Source organism: Piliocolobus tephrosceles, chromosome 12 (assembly GCF_002776525.5).
Source record: "Piliocolobus tephrosceles isolate RC106 chromosome 12, ASM277652v3, whole genome shotgun sequence".
NCBI classification, from domain to species: domain Eukaryota; kingdom Metazoa; phylum Chordata; class Mammalia; order Primates; family Cercopithecidae; genus Piliocolobus; species Piliocolobus tephrosceles.
Genome location: NC_045445.1, coordinates 21,149,841 through 21,172,922, shown reverse-complemented (window position 1 = coordinate 21,172,922; position 23,082 = coordinate 21,149,841). Strand labels below are relative to the sequence as shown.

The following is a 23,082-nucleotide window of genomic DNA, read 5'->3' as shown; positions in this document are numbered from 1 at the left end:
TCAAGAACCAGCACATCAATGATGGCACACAATCTGCATGCACTGGAGTTCTTTCTGCTTTGAAGTCCACAGAGCAAGGAGCCACACTGTGTGAGGTCAAAAACCCTCTTCATCATCAAGATTTGCCTCCAGGTGGCCCTGGACTCCTTGGCCCATACTCAGGTCAGCCAAGTTAATCAGCACCTCCTATGGCCCATTAACTCGACCCTTCCTCAGGGACAGGGCAGCTCTACACGTGGTAAGCTTGACAAGCCTTGTCCCTTCCTAATGATTCAGACAATGTGGGGTAACGGAAAAGCAGCAATCAAAGGAAAAGTAGCACTTGAGCAGGTTTGGCCTGATGGCAGACCCACCGACGCTTCAAATCTGGTTCTTGCATTTCTTATATGGGTGTCACCCTTGGCCAAGTTACCCGATTTCTTTGCATCCTTTGAGTCATCTGTGAAATGGACTCACTTCTACTCTGCAGAATTCTGTAACAGAATCGATGTGGCCCAGCCTTAGTGCCAGGCACACAGGTTCTTCCTGCCTCATTTTTTTTTCAAAGTTTTTGAGATGGAGTCTTGCTCTGTTGCCCAGGGTGGACTGCAGTGGTGCGATCTCAGCTCACAGCAACCTCCAACTCCCGGGTTCAAGCGATTATCATGCTTCAGCCTCCCGAGTAGCTGGGATTATAGTTGCCCGCCACCACGCCCCGCTAATTTTTGTATTTTTAGCAGAGACAGGGTTTCACCATGTTGGCCAGGCTGGTCTTGAACTTCTGACCTCAAGTAATCTGCCTGCCTCGGCCTCCCAAAATGTTGGTATTACACGTGAGCCACCAGGCCCAGCCCCTGCCTCACTTCTCAGTCAGGAAGTTACAAGTAAATAAACAGCAAATAACTAGTTTCTTTTTAAATAATAAATGTCTAAATGTTCATTATCACTACCAGATCCTGTTGCAAAGTGTTCTGAACTGAAACAGCAGAGTAAAAACCGTTTGTCATTACATTTTAAAAGAAAGGTGCGGGTGGGGACAGTAAAGACCTTTAAAGACAAATGCACTGAAAGAGGACCAAGAGATCCTAATGGGTGTGTTCAGAAAACCACCCACTGGCTGTGATTCTTTCTTTTCGGCCAACCTGGCACCAAAATGCTCTGTGCAGTGAGTCACCATGAACAGCAGGTTACAGTCAGCTTTAGGTTATCTGTGGTCATGCAGAAAAGCACATACAGGCAGTGGTAAATCTAAGAAATTCTATTTGGTCTCTGGTATGCATTTTATATATGTGTATTTTCTTTCTCTTGGCAGGAGACTTACCTTCTTAATTATGTTTCCCTTAGGCTGTTATTAAAATGAGTCTACATTCTCCAAGCACACCCCACTGACAGCCATGGGAAGGCAGCCCATAAGTGACAGGGTAAGATCTACCTGGTATTTAGTGTTTGAAAATACACAATCACTCAATAAATCTATCTGTGGGTAGGTCTGTGTACACGTACACACACACACACACACACACACACGTCTTCTAATCCTACTATGCAAGAAACACAGGAATTAAGAATAACATGGAGTGGCAAGAAAGTTGCTGCCAAAGGCTTCCTCAAAGACCAGAGAACAGGATCATAAAAGCCTCCTGGGGTCATCACACATATACCTTTATCTTTACTCTTTAAACACACTCGTTATCTTTCATCAGCTTTTATCTAGTAGGATTGATGCGTGAAGATCTTTGTCTTTCCAACAACCCTGTGCTTTTTCCCCAGAATTCCTAACATTTAAGAAATGTCAAAAGTACAGTAGAATGTACATTTAATTGCACATGTAGACACTCATGCTGAGGAATTGATTTCTTTACATTTTACTGAACTCAGAAGTCTCTCACTGATTCATAAAAATTCAACGTTACAAGAAAACTGAAGTTGGAACAATTTATTTGCATATTCTAATGACTGAACCATTGGACGCAGTAACCAAGGTCTAGTTACACATTTTCCTAGTACCCTCATCTCCATTCTGCGTGGTGGCTGATGCTGCTGCAAGGCATCTGTGCTTTTGAAAGCATTAAAAGTACTTCAAGACCAGTGTGGTGGCTCATGCCTGTAATCCCAGCACCATGGGAGGCCAAGGCAGGAGAACTGCTTGAAGCCAGAAATTGAAGGCCAGCTTGAGCAACATGGCGATACTCTGTCTTTACAAAAAAAAAAAAGCTGGGTACGGTGGCATGTGCCTGTAGTTCCAGGTACTTAGGAGCCTGAGGTGGGAGGATCACTCAAGTACAGAAGTCCAAGGTTGCAGTGAGCTCTGATGGTGCCACTGCACTCCAGCCTGGGTGACAGAGTAATACTCCGTCTCAAAAAAAGATAATACTTTATTCTAATAGAATATGAGTAAATTCCAGGTCACAACAGGTCCTGTGAACCATTTCTAAGCATGAACAGTGGTACTAACATGCTGTATTCTGAGAGGATCTTCCGAACTATTTTGGCTAATGTCTTCTGCACTGGTGATGATATGAAAACAAACTACCAAAAGTAAACCTTAACAAAAACAGAGCATTCAAATTGTACACTCTGGGGTTATAGTACTATAATGCCAAACTATTCCTCACTCTATTCAATGCCTGTTTCTTGTAAAACTACTTAAATTAATCTGGGTCAAAATGCAGTAAAACACAAAATGTGCTACTACTGAGAAGCCATGCCTTTAGAATAGGAATCCTAAACTTAATTACAGAGCTGTATCCTCAGAGTCTCCTATTCTCAATATTCAAAACATTAACCTCAAGAAATAGGACATTATAAGCATAAAATACTACCTTTTTGATGGGTGCAGTGGCTCATGCCTGCAATTCCAGCATTTTGGGAGACCGAGGTGGGAGTATCACTTGAGCCCAGGAGTTCAAGACCAGCCTGGCCAACGTGGTGAAATCCTGTCTCTACTAAAAATCCAAAATTAGCTGGATGTGGTGGTGCACACCTGTAATCCCAGCTACTCATGAGGCTGAGATGGGAGGACTGCTTGAGCCGGAAGGTGGAGGTTGCAGTGAGCTGAGATTGCGCCACTGTACTCCAGCCTTGGGGACACAGGGAGTCTCCATCTCAAAAAAACAAAAAACAAACAAACAAAAAAAAACAAAAAACAAAAAAACTCTACTTTTTATATGACAAAAAGGAGTAAATTTCTATTCATATTTGCTTGTATATGCATAAATAAACTTTGGAAGAAGACATACATAAGTAACTAGTAAGAGCTTACTCAGGGTGTGGGGACAACTTGGCAGATGGAAGCAGGAATGGGAGGAAAATTCACTCAGTCTCTTGATATATGTTCTGTTTTTTAAACCCTGTCAATATATTACCCAATTTAAAACTACATACACAGTAAATATTATTTGGCATTTGGCTCATTGATGGAATAGAATTCCTGTCACCAAATGTCATCTCTCAGGTATTTTTCACATACATAAAAAGGAATTTTAGAAGAATTTTACAAGTTAAAAAGTAGAAACTGAGTTTGTGAAGTGTATCATGGCATGTGCGCGCACACACACACACACACACACACACACCCTCCTCTAGCAGATAACTGTATTTTGCCGTTGAAAATAATGGCAAAAACTGCAATTACTTTTGCAGTAACCTAATAACTTACTACCCTTTAGCTATGTAAATAGACATATTCTGCTAACAAAGGGGAAGCAGAAATTTGTGTAGCACCACTCACACCTATTTTTATTTTGATTCTGTAATCACAAATGACAATTTTTACTTCATGTGAACTGTTAGGTTTTGAACACTCAGTAACTAAACTTTAGAAATTTACGTCAATTCTTCACAGTGTCTTTTAATCAAAATAACAGTTGCTAGTTATGATTTTTGAAATAAAATATAAACCTAAGAGTTGTAAAATGTTTCTTTAAGGTACAGAGTAGGTGACATGTTTTAAAGAAAAATAATTTATAAATGACTTTGTAAAACACAAGCCCTTCACATGCTGTTAACTTTGGAAAAGTCAGGTCTTCTCCTAACAAGGCTTTTATTCTACCTCATACTCCAAACTCTTAAGGTTTTAAAATATTCAACTTGCCTTTCTTCTTTTTTGGGGAGTGGGGGTGAGTTTGCCAGCTGGTTAGAAGCCAACAGTTATCCAGTCAGACCTGAATGGAAAAATCTATGATTTGTTTATTTCATAGTTGAAGTTCAAAAACAAGAGACAATTTAAATAATAAAAGAGTAACAGGAAAAAATGCAAAGAAAGAAAACAAATCAGTAAGAGTCCAGAAGAACCTTCAAGAATATTTAATTCGGAAAACGTTATTGGTTTAGAGAACTTGACTGGAAGAAAACAGCTGGGCACAGTTCAAGGTTTTAAATTAAAAACAATCTAACAAGGTCTATGGGGATAACTCTCTGAGCCATATTTTGGAGACCAGATTCATTTCTACCAAGTAAAAGTAATAGCAGTCTAAGCTAAAAAGGAAATTCCTCACAACTGAGGTAGTTACTAAGTATCAGCACATTTTCCAAGTTCTCACAAGGCCCCTTAGCTATTTACAATCTATTTTCCCTCATATATAAATGGAGTGCCTTTTCAATTTTATGTCTTCTGTGATTTGTTTAAAAAAAACACTTATACACACCAGCCAGAATATGCCTATTTTATTAACATCATGCTTTAATAAATAACTGACTACTTCTAATAAAATTAAGCCTCTGTTTACAACAGCCCCCAATATTCCATTTTGACCACTCTGCAGAATTTGGTGTAAAAAGTTGAATGAAATGTAGACCCTGAGCTATCAAGTAATTATGTTTCAATATAAAAATAGAGAATTACTCTTACAACTGAAGATTGAACAATAACACAAACAACCTCTTTGTGGGTTTTAGGTTCAGTAAAATTAGTTGGGATCTTAATGGCTGTCTAAAGCAGGAAGAGACTTACAGAATTTTAGTCTTTCTGAAGACTTCTGGGAACTCCTTTGAAAGTGATTTGTTACATTATCAGAGTTTTATGAGCTATTATTTGGTAAGGACACAAGGAAGGGATTCCCAAGGGGCCAAGGCAGTTGTTAGTCTTTGGCCTGGGACAACAGATATGGCCATGGCCTTTGTCACTTCACCCACATGGCTAAAGGTCACTGCTAATTTGTAGTCTTCTCAGCTCTACCTACTCCCACCCCGCCCCACCCCCGAAGAAAAACAACACGTACAAAAATCTGGACACCTAGTTCTCCCCTAAGTGGGCTCCTTGGCTGATATCTTGGATCGCAGCACATTGCTGTGAACCATGGCAAGTCCTTTGTTTTACTGTTAAGAGGGGGCCGGGTAAGACAAGGACTCAAATGAGACACCTTATACTCTCTTAAAACAAAAACTGGGATCCCAAAACAAATGGAGAAACGCATGCACAGACAAAAACTTTGCCCAAGTGTTGACAGCTATTCCCTGAGCCCAGGCTGTACCCCAGTTCTGGCTAGCTCCCAGACAGCTCCCTGTACATAGTTGGGTTTGAAATCTGGACCACTCTAACAAGGGGGATCAAGTGAGATTGTTGGTCATTTATTGCTGCCATTGGGATATTAATTCAAATAGGGTCAGTGTGAACATGAAAACTAGCACACGGTGGGCTAGCTAACCTGCCTGGTTTTTAAAAACACCCCCAAACCCAAGTGTGAACATGTGATCACTGGGACATCCTGAACGCCTTCTATCCTTCAAAGGGGAGGATATCCAGAATCTTTTTCTAAATGGGTTACAGTTTATATATAAGTGGGTTCAGGAAATGGACCTACAGTGATCTTAGCTTATGTAATTCAACTCATTCAAAGCAGTAATCTGCAGTCTCTTCCAATTACCACCTCTAAATGAAGTACGTATAACCTTCTTCTTGGATTGATGCTTTGAATACAATCTGACAAGTGGCTCAGAAGCCTGCTCGTGTCCTCACATTCTGTCCTAACTTAATAATAATTAAAAAAAAAGAAAATCACCTCCACGTCTCTCCAGATAAGGCAACTAAAATAACAGGGAGAAATGGAAATTTTACTGCTTGTTGGGCTTTTTCTTTTAATAACATGATAAATAAAACCTGCTTCTGTACAGCTATTTAATATTTCAGAAATACATACATGTTACATGCCAAGAAGGGACCCTGGTTTGCTTGTAAGAAACAAGGTGAGATCTATAGTTGGAAAAAAAAACCCACAAACGAAATGAGAAAAAAAACATACAAACAAATAATAGAGTGATAAAATCACAAATGCACAACTAACTATAGTTCTTGTACCTACACTGTTAGCCACATTTAACATGGTTTGGGGGAGCAGGAACCAACTCAATGCACAGTCCCTTTTCCTCCCAAAACTGAATGAAAAAACAAAGTCAGCATTTCTTAAACCAGTGGCCACGTAGTAAAAACTGTACATTGTTGTCCATTCATTTAAAAAGCAAAGTCACTAGGATGGTAGAAAAGTGATAACTGGTGCCTTTTAACTTTTTGATGATGAACACTTTTTCTCGAAGTTTGAGAATTATCTCCACTCTCTCTGCACAACCAGGAACAAGATGCAGAAGGCAGTGAGGAGGTAGGCCTGTGCCCCAGGACGGACACCTGCACTGTCGGCTTTCTCATTGGCACTCTTCCCAGCGTGGTCAGTGGCATTATAGTCAAACTCTGAAGGGCACTGCTGATACTCACAGCCACTTCCACTTCCTTCTCCACTACTTTCATCACCTAGTTTAAAAAAAATGGAATAGAGATTTCATTCCACTTGTTCTCATCAGAAGGCATACAAGAGCAATTTGTACTTTCAAACCACAAATGCTTACTGGTATCAAAGAAGTCCACGTCATTCCCATTGTATGCATTCTTCATCTTGCTGGTCATCACTCGAAGAGCCATGATTTGACGAAGGATCAGTATGTCTGGTTTGCTGGTGTCAACCTGGACCTCTGGGTTGTTGCCTTGGTTGGCTAATCCATTTCCTGTCACTGCAAACAGGTACCTGGAATGTAAAATGACCCCAGTAAGAAGATTCGTAAAGCAAAAAGAGTTTATCTGTCTGCCTTCCAAAGTGCTGGGATTATAGGCTTGAAGATTATCAAGATTATACAAGAGATTATCAAATATTTCTGCTAGATTCTAGTATTTCCACCAAGCAAAATTAGATGGAAGTTCTTCAATTCCTAATGAACTCTAATCTTTCTTGTTCCTGTGGATTCCTCATTTCTCCAATTTGATGGAAACATTCTTGAAAGCTATCCCAGCACTTTTGGAGGCTGAGGTGGGTGGATCACTTGAGGTCAGGCATTCAAGACCAACCCTGCCAACATAGCGAAACCCTGTCTCTACTGAAAATATAAAAATGAGCTGCGTGTGGTGGTGTGCGCCTGTAATCCCAGATGCTCAGGAGGCTGACACAGAAGATTAACTTGAACCCCGGAGGCAAAGGTTGCTGTGAGCTGAGATTGCAGTGAGGTTGCAGAGAGCCGAGATTTCGCCACTGCATTCTAGCAGGTTGACAGTGATACTCTGTGGAAGGAGGGAAGGAAGGAAGGAAGGAAGGAAGGGAGGAAGGGAGGGAGGGAGGGAGGGAGGGAGGGAGGGAGGAAGGAAGCTATCCCTCTTGTGGAGGTTGGTGGGTTGAAGTAAAGAAGTATGGGTACTGGCTAGGTGTGGTGGCTCACACCTGTAATCCCAGCACTTTGGGAGGCTGAGGAGGGCGAATCACAAGGTCAGAAGATCAAGACCATCCTGGTTAACATGGTGAAAACCCGTCTCTACTAAAAATACAAAAAAAAAAAAAAAAAAATTAGCCGGGCATGGTGGCAGGCACCTGTAGTCCTAGCTACTCAGGAGGCTGAGGCAGGAGAATTGCTTGAACCCGGGAGGCGGAGGTTGCAGTGAGCCATGATTGTGCCACTACACTCCAGTCTGGGCAAAAGAGCGAGAGTCCATCTCAAACAAACAAACAAACAAAAGTATGGGTACTTCTCTAACTTATTGAGTGTCTAAGGGAGGGACACAGGGCATCAAGTCAGAGAATGGAACCTTTGAGAACTGGTTATTTATTAGGCTAGGCCATTAGGCAAAGAGCAACGGGCATTAAATATTTTTAAAATAATGACACTATTGGAACGGCCCTAATACGAGACTATAACTACTGTCAAACTTTTGACTCAGCACTCTTTGTAAGTAACTGGGTGCCTTCTCAATACTCCCAGTGCAAAGCCTGTTCCTAAGAATGCCTAGAAGCCTTCCATGTTGTTGCTATCTACTGTGAATTGCTTCCTGATGCCTCGGGTGACAATTGCGAGAACCCTCTCTGAAGGTCACCCAGGCATCTAGGAAGGGACAGACTTCAAATTCATTCAACAGACACTAACCTGCTTTTGCCTTTCCCATTCCAGCAGTCATCCTCATTGCCGTTTCCTGCAGCCATCCTCTCATCATTGCAAACGTTGCTCGGAAGGGAGGACCAGAATTTCTTGGCCTGTTTCAGTTTCTCCTTGACATCAGTAACCTAATTATGAAACAACAAAAAAAGGATCATTGTAAGGCAAGACAAAACTACCTACAAATGTGCCTTCTGGCCATTTCCAAAGTATCTCCAGAGTGATATGCAATTCATTTTCAACTTTAGTTAGAAGAGGAAGATGCAACTCCAATTTATATCTTAGAAGTACAAAACCACTCAAATGAATAGCTGAAATGTAAGTTCCAAAGGAGTAGCCTAGATCCCTCGTGCACCTCATTGTAAGTACCATCTGAGGCCTACCAGGTTCCATGCCCTGTAGGCACAAAGATAATATGCAGTCTCTTCTCCTAAGGCTTTTAGAGTCAGGATCAAGAGCATATATTATGCACTCTGTGAAACATAGCTGCTATTGCTCTTTCTCTCCATCCCTGTCTCCTCAGACTCCCTCTTCTGTGTTCCTACTACTGTAGGAATACTTTCTTACATTTTTGTAGCATATTACTGTGGATAAAGCAATTTGCCTACAGTTATTCACTCTTCTCCCATCTCAGTGTTTACTAAACATCATTTTATGTTAATAAGCCTGGAACATCTACTTCTCCCTCTTTGCCTCCTTGTTGGTACCTTTTGAGAACAAGGATCTGCCTTACTTCTCTGAGCTTCTCTGTGCCTAGCACAGTGATGGACACATAGTAGATGTTCAGTAAATGCATGGTGAATCTAAAGAGAAGTTTTGAGACAAGACTTACTGCATCTTAACTCCTTGACTACCCAGGAACTTTCTGAGCTAGAAAATGGGACAGGCAGATTGACTGACATCCACATCTTATTTGCTTGAAAAGTGACACCCGAAAGACCCACACTTGTCAGCCTTCCAGCTAAAAATTCATTCTGAGCAAGAGTTTTCAGTTTGTTGTCATTAAACACGGCCCTTCCTGCCAAAATGCTCACCAGTCGGTCCAGACTAGTGCCAGCTGCTGTGGTTGGGCGTTCCTCAGGGTGATGTGGTCTGAAGCGAGCACTGAAGGCACTTTCAGAGATGGAACGAGAAATTCGTCCAGCTGGGAGGGGCTTGGGGGGTCCACATCCCTGGAAAACCTGCATTGGAGTAAGCATAGTCATGTTAGGGAAGTCACATGCCAACGCAAGGCGGGGCGGGCGGGGGAGGGGTGGTTCCCCAGCTCCGCTTTCCAGCATCCTGCCTTCGTTACCTTCTGAGACACTTGAACACTATTATCCTGCATGTTCATAATAGCATCAGAAATCTTCACATCGATGGGATCCATGACCGATTCAATGTTGAAAGGACCCTCTAGCCTCTCTGCCACCATCAGCATAGCATCTAATATGAGGTTTGGGGAAGAACAACACAGCATAAAAAGTCAATCATTAGTTTGGCCTTGGGTAAATCAATCTAAGTTTTTTTTTTTTTTTTTCCTGTTTCCTGCATGGGGGTGGGGGAAGTAAGACATGGATCATAATGAATTCTTGTTTTTATGTTTTTATATCTATTTCCCTTACACCAAATTACATTTAGTCACTATGTAACACTAGCTCTCTGAAGTGTGAAATGGCCAGATGAAGGCTTAGTTCTACAGCAAGGAAACCAAATCAGGAACTTTCCTCAATACTGATTATTCGTGTGTCAGCCACTGTCACTGTAAGGCTTAGTTAGCTCCCAGAAGACAAACCTAAGGCTGGAGGCAAAAGAACATGCCAGTTCTCCCAGAGACTTCCCTAGGATCTTTTCGTTTCACATTCCATTTATAAGAGTCAAAAACATAAATCAGTTAAGATGCTGGCATATTAATTCTTTTCTTTCATTTTTAAAAACAAAACCCCTCAGATCCTTGAGTGCACCGTTGGAAAATACAAAAGAAAGGGTTCCTAGGAATTCTAATGACTTTTCAAATAATAAAACTTTGAATAATCCAATTTTTGTATTAAGAAAAACTTCTCATTGCAAATACAATGGCCTCAATTGATCTTAAAGCATGTACCTCCTTTTTTTTTTCCAAAGTGAAAAGATGACACAAGACACAGTATACAAAATTAGTGGGCTCACAGTATGTATCTTCACCGATTATCCTGCTTTAGACTCTGGAGGAGTCTAGCATTTTCCAGTAAGCACTGAATCGCTTCAATAAAATACATTGTCTTTGTTTTCTTGCCATACATGTTTCTAAGGAGTATGAGGCTTAGTATTTTTGCCTGCTACCTGTTTTACAAAATTAGAAGAACTTCGAAATGAAAACCCCAAATGACAAAAAGGATGCTTCATTAATGACAAACAATGAACTTTTAAACTTGTTTATCCCCGCTTTACACCCTAGTGCTTAGTGCATGGCAAGAAAGGAGTTAGACCAACATTATCTATCACCTTCAGGTAGTGCAAGGATGGTTACTAGAAAGAAGGGCTAGTTTCCGGAAGATTGTGCCCTTCCCAAAGAACACCGCTGACAACTGCAGCCCCCAGCTGAGCTTCTACCTAAGCTTTCCAGTGGAAAGGAGCATAGGCATCAGCATATCAATGAAACCAAATCTGGTCATCAACCTTTCACCTTCAACCTAGAACAAATGCTACACAACATTTGAATGCATGGAGTCATTTCTCTAAACTACAATTCCGATGTCACAAACCACAAACAGATTTCCGTGAAATGCAATTTTTAAAACAGTAATAACAAATGAAGTTTCAGAATGCATTGTGGTAAGCGCCAATCAAGTGATGCTTCTAATTCTAAGTAAGGGCTGAAAGCATGAATATACCATTGTACTAGAGGAGAGAAAAAAATGCTTTTGATGTGCTAGCAAAAGGAGACTTTTGTAAACAAGTGGAGCACAACTTAAATGTGTTCATCATTGTCAAATCATCAGGGCTGCTATGTACAGAAAGCATATTCCTTCGTAAGCTGAGAAGAAATCACCTGCTCCCAATAAAAAGATTATGAATAGACAGATAATAAACATCTAAAATGCATACGTTTAAACAACAACAACAACAACAACAACAACACCCAGTGCATTTTGTATCTCCTTATTCCCCTAGCGGCGAGGAATGGCCAGATCACTAATGTGTTTGTGAATGACTGAAAGGAAACATAAACCCCAATTCTTCTGGCTCTTTGGCGTCTTTGTAAACTCTGAGCCAGCCGGCTATACACAAGGGCCTGGGAATGGAGGGGGAAGCTGGGCCTTTGTTGGGGCCGGTGCCATGGCGTTGCATGCTGCGTAGCTGAAGAATGCGACTGAAGAGCACTCTGCCTGCAGTCTGCAGCCCGGGAGCCAAAGCTGCCTCTAACCCTGGAGGAAGTCATGATTGGCTATCAGTCGGCTCTTCTGTAACAGCAGCCAGCCCTGATAAGAAGCCTCAAGAGAAAGCCAAAGATGACTGGTTTGGAGTTTGGGTTTTCCTCTGGCTGATACGAGCCACGGGGCCCTTGTTTGTGGGATATCCGATTGGCTCCTGCCAGGACCCGTCTGGTGCCCCCGCCAGCAATCCCCATACTAAATTCCCACTGGCAGCAACATGCGACATTAATAGGGTTGGCCCTGAGTCAAATGAGTGTTAACACAGCTACAGTATGTGATGGAGAACAAGGTGCACTTTAGCATAATTTATGATTCTCCAGAAACTGACTTTTGTTGGTAGGGGCAAGGCAGATATTTGGTTTGTTTTTCCAAGTGAAGGTTTCATATAAACCAGCCTCTTATAAAACCAAGTTCCAAGGTGTTTTAACTATTTGGATCCATCCTGATAAAAGGTTGACAAGACTTCAACATTTACTAAAGGGTCTCAATTCATGGCCAGTTGCAGATGCAGTTAAGAGAGGAGAGGAAGAGCATGGCAACAAGAAGACAGATTTGGAAAACCGGTTCATCCTTAGTCTCTTAAAGGGTCTAGTCCAACTGCATGATTTCAGTGCTCAAGACACTGGCACTGAGTCTCCCCCCACACCCCCAGCAACAAAGCATCCCCTTCTCACTAGGGAAAGCGATTCCTTTTGCATTGTGCTGCCAATAATCAGAAACCCACATCTTCAGCCTCGCGACCTGACTGGAAGAACAAAAGGCAGTTTCCCGACTTAACCCCAAGATCTGATTTAAAGAAGGAGGAAAAAGCCCTTGACCATTCATTAGCTGCAGTCATTTAAAGGGGAAAGAAAAATTCCTTGCAAAGAGGAAAAAAAAGAGAGAGACAAGAAATAAAAAAAGAATTTACAGCAGAGGCATGTAAATTGGGACTGAATTCTACAACCACAAAGCAGATTAATTAAACCCTTGTGAAAAATTCATGAAAAAGCACTGGAGATTAACAATGTCCATTACTCCTGGTCTTTTATATCTGCTTATTAGAAATAAAGAATAGTATACCCATTAAAAACAAAGTTTAGATACAACTATATACCTCATCCCTCCAAAAAGTTATCACTTAAAATAACTAGGGAAAAATCGATTCAGAAATCCTATCAACTTCTACTTGGGTTTGATTTTGTTTCTCCAAAGACAACAAATGTAATTTTAAAAATGCACAACAAGAACAGCAGCAACTTAAGTCCTCTTTGTTTCAGAGTAACTGATTTAAAACATCAATTGAGAAAGCCAGAGTGTGGTTTTGATTTGATATGGACCTGTAAACTCTAGGAAAAATACGTAGGAGCATTTGTATTTTAATATAAGGATATGAGTTTAGTTATAGCTGCTGCTAGACATATTAGAATATCAAAATAGTGGCAAGGGCCATGCCCTTCTGCGTTCCATTCCCAATGTGTGTGTAGAAAAGTTAGCAAAATTTGATCACTGTAACCATACATTTTTTTGTACCATATGGCAAATTCTACTACTTTGCCTGAAGAAACTGTGAATTATAGGGGAAATTGAAGAGGATCATGAACTTTCTTTAAAAATTCAATTTAGCAAAAGAGAACTGCAAACTTGACATTTGGGTGTGGGGATGAGCATGGGATAAAAGAGAGAGAAAAAAAAACAAAAACAGCAACTTTAGATCTGGAAATGCTATGGGTTTTTACTTCCATGAGAAATACTTTGAATCAACAATTTCTCCCATGGCTTCATTCTGGGCATGATGTGCCATTTGGCCTGTGTGTCTTTGCTGGTCTTATGCCTTCCCTTTCATGAGATTCTGCTTTTCTGTGTGTAGAAGATTTTTTCAGGTCTTCTAGCTTTGAGCTATTTAGGCTACAATTGTGCTGAAGTGCTTAATATTCACATCTTTTTTCCCCCCTGTGTCAGTGTTCTTAAGAATCTGTTGGAGCCAATTTACTGATGCACTTTCAAACGGAGTTAATATGGTAATTAGCTCTCACACAGACTAAAAAGCATTTCCCAACCTTAACACCCCTCACTTCCCCCCAAAAAAACAAGCCAGCAAACTGCATGCATGTTCCCATGATTTGGACAAATAAGTGAAAAATAGGTGCTTATAAAGACACTCAAATTTGGCAATTATGCAAAGGTGACTGGGGTGGGGAAAAATGTGAGTTTCCTTTTGTGAGCTGTTAGTATGTGTGTGCGGTCCTACTAATACTCAGCATAAGGAACTTCAACACTGGTCACTGTTGTTTCAGGCATCAAAGTAATTGACAACTGGACATTTAAATTCTCCTTAATTTGTCCTTTCCCCAAAATCATAACTAACCCTCTCAGCAATTGGCCACTTCATTTACATTGCTGTCTGGGCTCTGAGAATGGTTTTCTAGGTGGAAGATATATGCAGGAATATGTATCCCTTACATTCTCAGGGCTAAAGTCCTTCCACTCTCACCAGAGCAGACTACTATTGCTAAATCGTGTACAGAAACAGAATCCCTAAATTTCTCAATCAGATTTCACCTGATCCAAATAACAAATACATATCTGGCCTGTTTGCAGAAGATTTGGTTGCAGTGTAACAGATATAACATTTTAAAAGCCACTTTCACAACTCCATGAGGACTGTACTCCAGCATTTACTTGGATACAAGCCTATAATCATAAACACAACTGACTTTTAAGGGGAAAATATCAAAAAGGCACTTTCTCAGGGAGTGGCTCATGCCTATAATCCCAGGGCTTTTGGGGGGCTGAGGGTGGGAGGATCGCTTGAACCCAGGAGTTTCTGGTTACACACAGCTATGACTGTGCTGCTATACTCCAGTCTAGGTGACAGAAAGAGACTGTCTCTGAGAAAAAGGCATTTTCTCATTATTAAAACCTGGCAGTCACTGTACCTATTACCTTCAGAAATGCCACCATTAGTTCAAGGGACTATTCACTTGTAGTAATGTTTTTACTATAGTCAAAGTAGTTGAGTATGATCTACATAGTCAGGATTCTGACAAACACTAAATAACACTAAAACAAACAGATTTCATAGCTGCCAATTACAACATTCCTTGTGACTGGAAGCTAAGCTATCTCTAGCAATGCAAATATGTTAATCACTCGCTCACCTATGAAATTGTTCCATTCAAAATCGAGATCCCCTTGGTTGGCCAAACAGCCTCTCATGATGTTTGAGCAGTAGTTGTAACATGGCTTCACAGTCACGAGACCCCGGCAGTGAGAGCAGTAGATCATCTTCAACAGGGCATGGGTACACTGGGCTGTGGGGTTTACCTAATGTGTGAAAAGAAAAAAAGATAGTAGTGGTGGGGCTAAAATAGAGACAGAAATTGCTTCTATCACACTGACACTGAAGACTTGGCCATTAACTTAAGAATGAGTTGTAATTGATCACAATTAGTAAGCCTGGACTGCCTCCTGAAGACGTAGATTAGATAAAAGATACATGCTGGGACAGGGGAGAGGAGGGAGATGAACATCACATGACCCAAAACAAACAAGGCGCACCAACTCCCACCCTGTAAACACCCATTCCTCCCCCACACCCCTTCCCTCCTGGAGTCTCTCTCTCACACACATAAATTACTCGAATATCTCAAAATCCTTTTACAGATAACTATCCAGGGTGAGCCATGAAATGCAGTAGAGGAGACTACCGCCATGTGCCCACCATGCACGCCCTTCTAATAGCCTCAACCATCAGTGTTTGTCTTTGCCGGACTGGAACAGAAGCACATCTTCTTCTGAATCACATTGACTACAAGGCTGTCCTTTCAACCCTAACCCCAAATCAAGGTTTAGAAGGATACCTACGGTGTCTTCTGTTATGTGCCAAGAGCTGTGCAGAAGGCAAAGTTAACATATTCTACCGGGCAGAATATGAGTAATCTTAAACTTGGGGGGTATGTGAAGGCTTTCCAAGGCTTGGGAGTACTAAAGCACAGAGTGTTCATGGAACACTTGATGAAAGAGGTGGGACTTTGGTTAAATTTTCAAGAAAGGGGCTGGACTTAAGTGGTCAAACAAAGGGAGAGCATCCTAAGTAAGTTCAATGAAATGAACAAAACCTGTAGGAGAGTACAGGACATATCACTGCATCTCAGAATGGGGTTGGGAAATTGTGGGAAATAAGGTCAGGTGCACAGGAGTTATGTGTGTGGCCAGAATTTAGAGGGGCTTAAACATCAGGCAGAAACTGGGACACCAGCTGCCGGGTGTGGTGGCTCACGCTTGTAATCCCAGCACTTTGGGAGGCCAAGGCTGGCGAATCACGAGGTCAGGAGTTCGAGACCAGCCTGGCCAGTATGGTGAAACCCCCATCTCTACTAAAAATACAAAAATTAGCCGGGCATGGTGGCATGTGCCTGTAGTCCCAGCTACTCAGGAGGCTGAGGCAGGAGAATTGCTTGAACCTGGGAGATGGAGGTTGCAGTGAGCCGAGATCTTACCACTGCACTCCAGACTGTGTGACAGAGTGAGACGAAGGAATGAGACGAAGGAAGGAAGAAAGGAAGGAAGGGAGGGAGGGAGGGAGGGAGGGAGGGAGAGAGGGAGGGAGGGAAGGAAGGAAACAAATTGGGACACCATATGGCAGTACACATGGGGCTACTACTGGAAGTTTGTGAGGAAGGAAAGGAAGAATGATGGAAACATTACTCAAGTCAGAGTGGGCTGGCCGTCCTCTCCAGAGAAATGGGACTTCATTTCATCTAGTTTTATAAGGTGAAACTATTTGCAGTGTAGAAGAGTTGATTCCGGCCGGGCGCGGTGGCTCAAGCCTGTAATCCCAGCACTTTGGGAGGCCGAGACGGGCGGATCACGAGGTCAGGAGATCGAGACCATCCTGGCTAACACGGTGAAACCCCGCCTCTACTAAAAATACAAAAACTAGCTGGGCGAGGTGGCGGGCGCCTGTAGTCTCAGCTACTCAGGAGGCTGAGGCAGGAGAATGGCGTAAACCCGGGAGGCAGAGCTTGCAGTGAGCTGAGATCTGGCCACGGCACTCCAGTCCGGGCGACAGAGCAAGACTCCGCCTCAAAAAAAAAAAAAAAAAAAAAAGAGTTGATTCCATCCGGTCACTTGTTTTCTTCAATGCTTAGAAAGGATTGGGGCTAGGTATAGCATTCTAGCAGCTAATTAAAAGTTCCTGTCTCCTCATTCTTTCTGCCCCACCCTCCTCTTTTGGAGTCAATATCAGAGGATTAGTGTATTCTTCTGTATAAGTACCCACCAGTTCTGCAAACATAGACTTTTGGAGGCAGATACCACCACAGGGAACAGATGCTGGGATGCAGGGCAGCCCGGCAATGCACTTCACCTGCTCTGGAGTGTTACTTTGGATATCACTTATCAGCAGTACCCTTAGGAACAGGAACAGGGGATTAGTAGTGTCAGGAGAAAAAATAAACAATCAGGCTCCTACGTGATGCATGCACACATCCATTCCCCTCATCCCAAACAAGGCTCTAGCCTAAAAGTGGGGAATACGTGTTAACAATAAAATGGTGATTGTATACACTAAAGTCAACATTCCCTACCAAGAATTAAGATTTTTCCACAGTTTTAACCATTCCCAAATGTTTTCCTAGGCACTAAATTAGTCCTAACTATGTATTAATGTACAGTAAAATTTTGGCTAACCAATATACCCTAGAGGAATGGCCTTTTCTGGATAGCCAGATTTGCTGGACAGCTAAAAGTTCATTCCTTTAAAGCCACAGATTGTTAAGACTTCCCTACATGTCTCCCTCTCCTTGTATAAAGGAGCAAACAGGACTGGAGGGGGAGGTGGCTTGAGAAGCATAGGATCACAGAAGTCTTAGAGTTGGAAGGGACCACAGGATCACTGAGTGTTGCTCTCACATTTGATAGATAAGGAAACCAAAGCCAAAGCCAAAGAGATCAAGCAACTTGCTGACAGTCACCTCACAACATCAGATTCCAGTACTGTACCTTATCAAGCATTTGTGATGAAAAGATATCCCAGATGTATCATGTTTCCCTGCCAGATGACAGGAAACTGTAATCTTAGGCACTGGTTATTTTCTACTTTAGTTTTAGTTGGGTTCCACATTGATGAGACCTCAAAATGGCTAGATTTTAAAGAGGTAAAAGTTATGCAAGTGGCTACGAAATGAAAAATCACTGAATAGCACGTGACATTTGTTGAATATTATGCTTAACAGGAGACAATGCCCTAGTAAGAAGAAATGTAGAAAGCTATGGGGTCAACAAATAGTTACTGAACACCTACTATGTGCCAGCGATTATTCTGGAATGAATTTGAATTTAGGTAGCAAGGCAAGTTAAGAATTTCTATATTAGAATACAAAACCTGTTCTACAAAATACAAAGCAGTTCCAAAGTGGTAAAGGACTTTAGGAAATGAGCAAAAATTTTAGACCCAAGATAGTTATATTCAGAAAGCACTTTTTCTTTTTTCAAAGAAGCCCTTTCTCACTCTTTTAAAAAATAACTCTAGGAAATGGTTCATTGTATTCTTAGTTCAATTGCAAGTCAAATCATTTATGCAATAGACCTTGTAGTACCCTCCCCTAAAATAGACTGATGGAGGCTCAAGTTTTAAAAAGAGACCAAACTAAACGACACAGTAGAGTTGTATTAAGGGAAATTATGATGCTGAGTTTGGCAGAGTTCTTCCATTTCATTATTTGGCTAAGTGCTGGCTCATGCTCTGTACATGATTTGTTGTGTAACTACTAAAAATGGTCACAGGGAACTCAGCTGTAACGTCCTACAGAAACACTAAATAATACCAGAACTGAAAAGAGAGATGAGGAAGTTATAAGAAAAATGGAAAGAGAAAGGACACATAAAATATTAAAGTTAGAAAAAAATCTGTCTTTTGTCTCATAACCACTAGTCAGACCACCATGCACTATTTCACATGAAGGGAATTCAGAATCTGGAAAGCAAATCTGTTTTAGTGGGATGAGGCCCTAATATAAAGGGAAGACTTTTAAAACAGTCACAAGACTAAAGAAACAGGTCTCCCCTGCAAAGCCTCATCCCCCTAGAAAAAACAGCAATAATGCTAGCACTGCCCAGGACTTGGGGCCCCAGCCTTGTCGACCCGCCCAGGCTCAGAATGGTGAGCCCAGAGTGTCAAGGACTCTGGACTACCCTAATGGGTAAACAAAATGGCTGCCTCTCTTTTGGAGTCTTTAGGGGCATCTTAGTAAGAAGCAACGTAAATTGGTGTAAGAGCCAAAAGTGTGCCACCACCATGGAAGAAAAAGCTACACAGTATATGGCACATGTTGAGTAGCCCTTATCAAAAATGCTTGGGACAAGAAGTGTTTGGGTTTTTTTTTTTTTTTTTAATATTCACATTATACTTATGGTTTGAGCATCCCTAAACCGAACACCCAAAAGCCGAAATGCTCCAATGAGCATTTCTTTAAGCATCAGGTTGGTATTCAAAAAGTTTCAGATTTAGAGCATTTCGGATCTTAAATTTTCACATTTGGCATGTTCAATCTGCAACTTTAATTTAAGTTCTCTCGTGGAGGTTCTGGTGAAAGTCAGAGATCTCCTGGATCCAGTGGTGGCACTTACTGTCACATGGTAATATACCAGGCACTGCTGGGGGCTCTTTCATTAGCTCTCAATGGTCTCTCCACACTATTAGAGGCAAACCTTTCACCCTTAAGCAAACATCACAGTGGACTAAGTCAGACTTTGTTCTGGGGCTTTATTCATTTTGAATAGAAATTCAAGTTCATTCACATTCTACTCCCTGGTAACCCTCAAAATCAATTACTTCTTTTGAGTCTTCAAAAACTTATTTGCTGAAGTAGATTTATTCCGTAAGACCCAAAACCAAGCAGTAGATCATACCACACAGGGATTAACAAAAAGGTCTTCCTTTAATCTTCAGTTGTGTATTTATTCTCCATGGCATGGCATGGTGTGCCACTTAAATTGTTCAATTTGATTATTACCTTGGGGCACAGCTCTTGACTAACATTTAGTGTGTTTTTTTCTTTTATTTAGAAGGGTTGGTTGAGCCTAGATATTAGTAAGTTCCAGAATCCTGGGGCTGGGTTAAGAGCAGGGGTAGAAGTTATGACTACTTTTTACTAAAGTTACATTTTTCAGACCTCTCTTAGTGATTTAATAGTTACTTCTTAAAATCATATGAAGAAATGGGAAAAGAAAAACTGTACATTCCTCCCTTCCCCCTTCAAATAAAAAGAATGGTTTAATGATCTCTTAAAGAAAATGCTTATTTAGCTTTTATGGTTTCATGGTCATGAGGGTTTTGAGGTCAAGATTCAAGAGAAAATTTTTCTGTTCTATGGCAGAGTTACTACTGATAGATTTTACTGGATTTTATTGGTTTCTATGATACATTTACACAGTATTTAGTATGTACCAGGTTCTGTTCTAAGTACTCTACATGTATTAACTCATTTAAGCCTCAATATAATCATACAACGTGAGTATTATCTCATTTCACAGATGAGGAAGTAGAGCCCCAAAGAGATTAAGGGACTCACACAAGGTCTTCCAGTAAATGGCCAAACCAGGAATTGAATCTAGGCAATTTGGTTGCAGAGTAGGTGTAGTTGACTTCCATGATAATGTACCTAAATGGCTTCTTTTGAGTAACAGACTATAGGAACCTTGATGGCAGTACATAAGTCTAATCCTTTTGCCAGAGCTCCTAGACCTAGTACAGTATCTCCATGTACAATGTACACTCCACTACGGAGCTGGATGTTTTCTAGTCACAATTTTCAGTTTTCAACGTTTATTGACCAGATGAATCAATTTTTATGTTGGAGGGTAATTTAGGATCAACTGTTCTCATGGAGCAATATCTCACTAGATACTTGGATGAGATGACATATTGTTTAGTAAAACAATAATGACTTACTGAGCCAGTGCTATGTCTTTAGAACTATTCAAGGTGCCACGGGTGAGAAAAAGGATATGAATATATGTATATTACTCATCAGTCCCTGCTCACAAAGAATTCAAAGGCTCAAGAAAACACTGCCGGATGTGGAGAGAAAAAAATTCACTTGAACAAAACCAACCAGAAATCAATTACATATTTTACCAATGTTTTAACGTTTTGAAAGAACTGTAGCTAACGTAGCAGAGATGATCAATTCCTACTATAAAATGGGACATAATTTGCATAAAAATAAAAAGATTTTGACATTATTTACGTAAGAATGAGGTTTGATTCATTTACTTTTGTGGGGTGGTATGATAGAAAGGGAATAACATCTGGACTGAGTACTTCCATATTAACTCATATATCAAAATCAATCTGAATTATTGACCTATAATGACAATACATTGATACCAAATTTCCAAGCCTGTAAAATCCTTCAAGACTGACCAAGGTCTTTCTTAATGATAAAGGTAACTGTAGGCGGTACCTTAAAATTTAAGATTTTAGGAGCCAATCTATGTTTCATGGCAAAAGTCAGTGTGTATGTAGGGGGAAGACGCTTCATTTCCTTCTCAACTTATTAAAACTCTTTTAAAAATACTCATTCCTGCCTTCCTCAGGATATATACATTTATCATGACATCTGCATGCCATAATCTGCTATAAAAAGCCTTTTCTGCAAAGACTCTTTTCATATACATTGAGACTTTTTACCCAATAACCTGCATTTTCCAAACACCACATTAAAAACTACTGCAAGCAGCCTGAAAAAAAAAATGCTGGAACAGAACTCTTCACACAGCCTGGATTTCATTTCAGTAATTCAGAACGAGCCTTAAGCCACATTACACAGTGATAATAGTCAACACACTGTACTGAAGCTAGAAATACATTTCCTTTTAGTTTATTTCACCTCCTAACATAAATTCATTGCACTATTTTTGTTTTTGTTTTTTGCACAGCCAATAGTAGCAAGCAAGCAGAAAAGGTCTAGTTTTTTTTTTTTTTTTTTTTTTTTTTTGAGACAGAGTCTCGCTCTGTCGCCCAGGCTGGAGTGCAGTGGCGCGATCTCTGCTCACTGCAAGCTCCGCTGCCTCCCAGGTTCACGACATTCTCTGCCTCCCTAGAAGCTGCGACTACAGGCACCCGCCACCACGCCCGGCTAATTTTTTTTTTGTATTTTTAGTAGAGACGGGGTTTCACCGTGTTCGCCAGGATAGTCTCGATCTCCTGACCTCGTGATCCACCCGCTTCGGCCTCCCAAAGTGCTGGGATTACAGGCATGAGCCACCGCACTCGGCCAAGGTCTAGATTTTATCTGTTGCTTGGTAACAAAAGCACCCAATAGGAATAACACAACTATTCCCAAAATTATGGTAAGAGTGATAGGGAACCCACACTTGCCATGTTATGTGATGAGTTTCTTCAACAATTTCCTAACCAGTTTTGAATTCAATGCATATACACAAAGAAAGGAGGAGTTACATTTACAATTACAATTCAAACTTCCTAATGATTCCTCTAATAATAAAATCTAAAAAGCATAACAAAACACTCATTCAGGAATATTTCTGGAGATGTTGTAGATAAAACTGAAGCTTCATAAATACTTGAAATGTGTCTTGTCCTTGTTTCAAATGATTAGACTCAGTTAACACTTACAAGTCAACCCCCTTAAAAGGGCTCTATTTTTGTTTTGTGAGTATGTAAATTCAGTTTATTCAATTTGACACCTACCATCCTCACCCTTTCCATAGCTTGAGTCCCATCTTCCTCTTTGCAATTCTAGATTTTAAGATTGTGAGTGAAAAAGAATATTGAGAGTTGAATGTGTCTACACTTTGCTTCTTAAGAGCTTTTTGTATTGACTATTTTTTAAAATTTATATTTATAATGATTTTGAGAAGTGGTAAAATAGTTTGTTTAGTACTCTTGTAGGCTTCTTGGTTTCCCACAGTTAATTCTGAGAAGGATGTCCAGAAGAATGCAACACAGGGAAGGCGCAACTGCTTACTTCCCCCACCCTAACCTGGGATGTGGGGAGATAAAAACAAAGGCAAACAGAAATAAAGAGGGAACAATGAAAATTGTTTTCAAGGCAGGACAGTCATTTAGACATCCCAATGGTGAGGCACTGATTTCTAATTATAGCTTCTGTAGTTTGGGGTGAGGTGTAGACATAGTCCCATTATGTCAGTGTTAATTGAAACCACGAGAATGCAACTCTCTTTGGCATAGGAGCTATTAATTTTCATGGTGCATGTAACCACTTGTGCATTTCTGAAAGACCAAAACAGACTTCATCCTTCCAGGCAAAACTGCTGCTACAAGCAGGTGAATAAG

The 23,082-nt window shown here is 40.8% G+C and overlaps 1 protein-coding gene across 1 annotated transcript in view; it reads right to left on the bottom strand.

Annotated features, from left to right (window-relative positions):
* Positions 1–6,080: 6,080 nt before the first annotated feature.
* Positions 6,081–23,082, bottom strand: part of GPC4 (glypican 4) — a 117,255-nt gene continuing 100,253 nt past the window's right edge. The window contains exons 4-9 of the mRNA XM_023198904.1: positions 14,918–15,083; positions 9,677–9,807; positions 9,417–9,563; positions 8,374–8,510; positions 6,817–6,992; positions 6,081–6,721 (exon numbers count right to left, since the gene is read on the bottom strand). Of these exons, the coding sequence (XP_023054672.1) occupies positions 6,519–6,721; positions 6,817–6,992; positions 8,374–8,510; positions 9,417–9,563; positions 9,677–9,807; positions 14,918–15,083 (960 nt within the window). The 3' untranslated portion in view covers positions 6,081–6,518. The remainder of the gene's footprint in view (positions 6,722–6,816; positions 6,993–8,373; positions 8,511–9,416; positions 9,564–9,676; positions 9,808–14,917; positions 15,084–23,082) is intronic.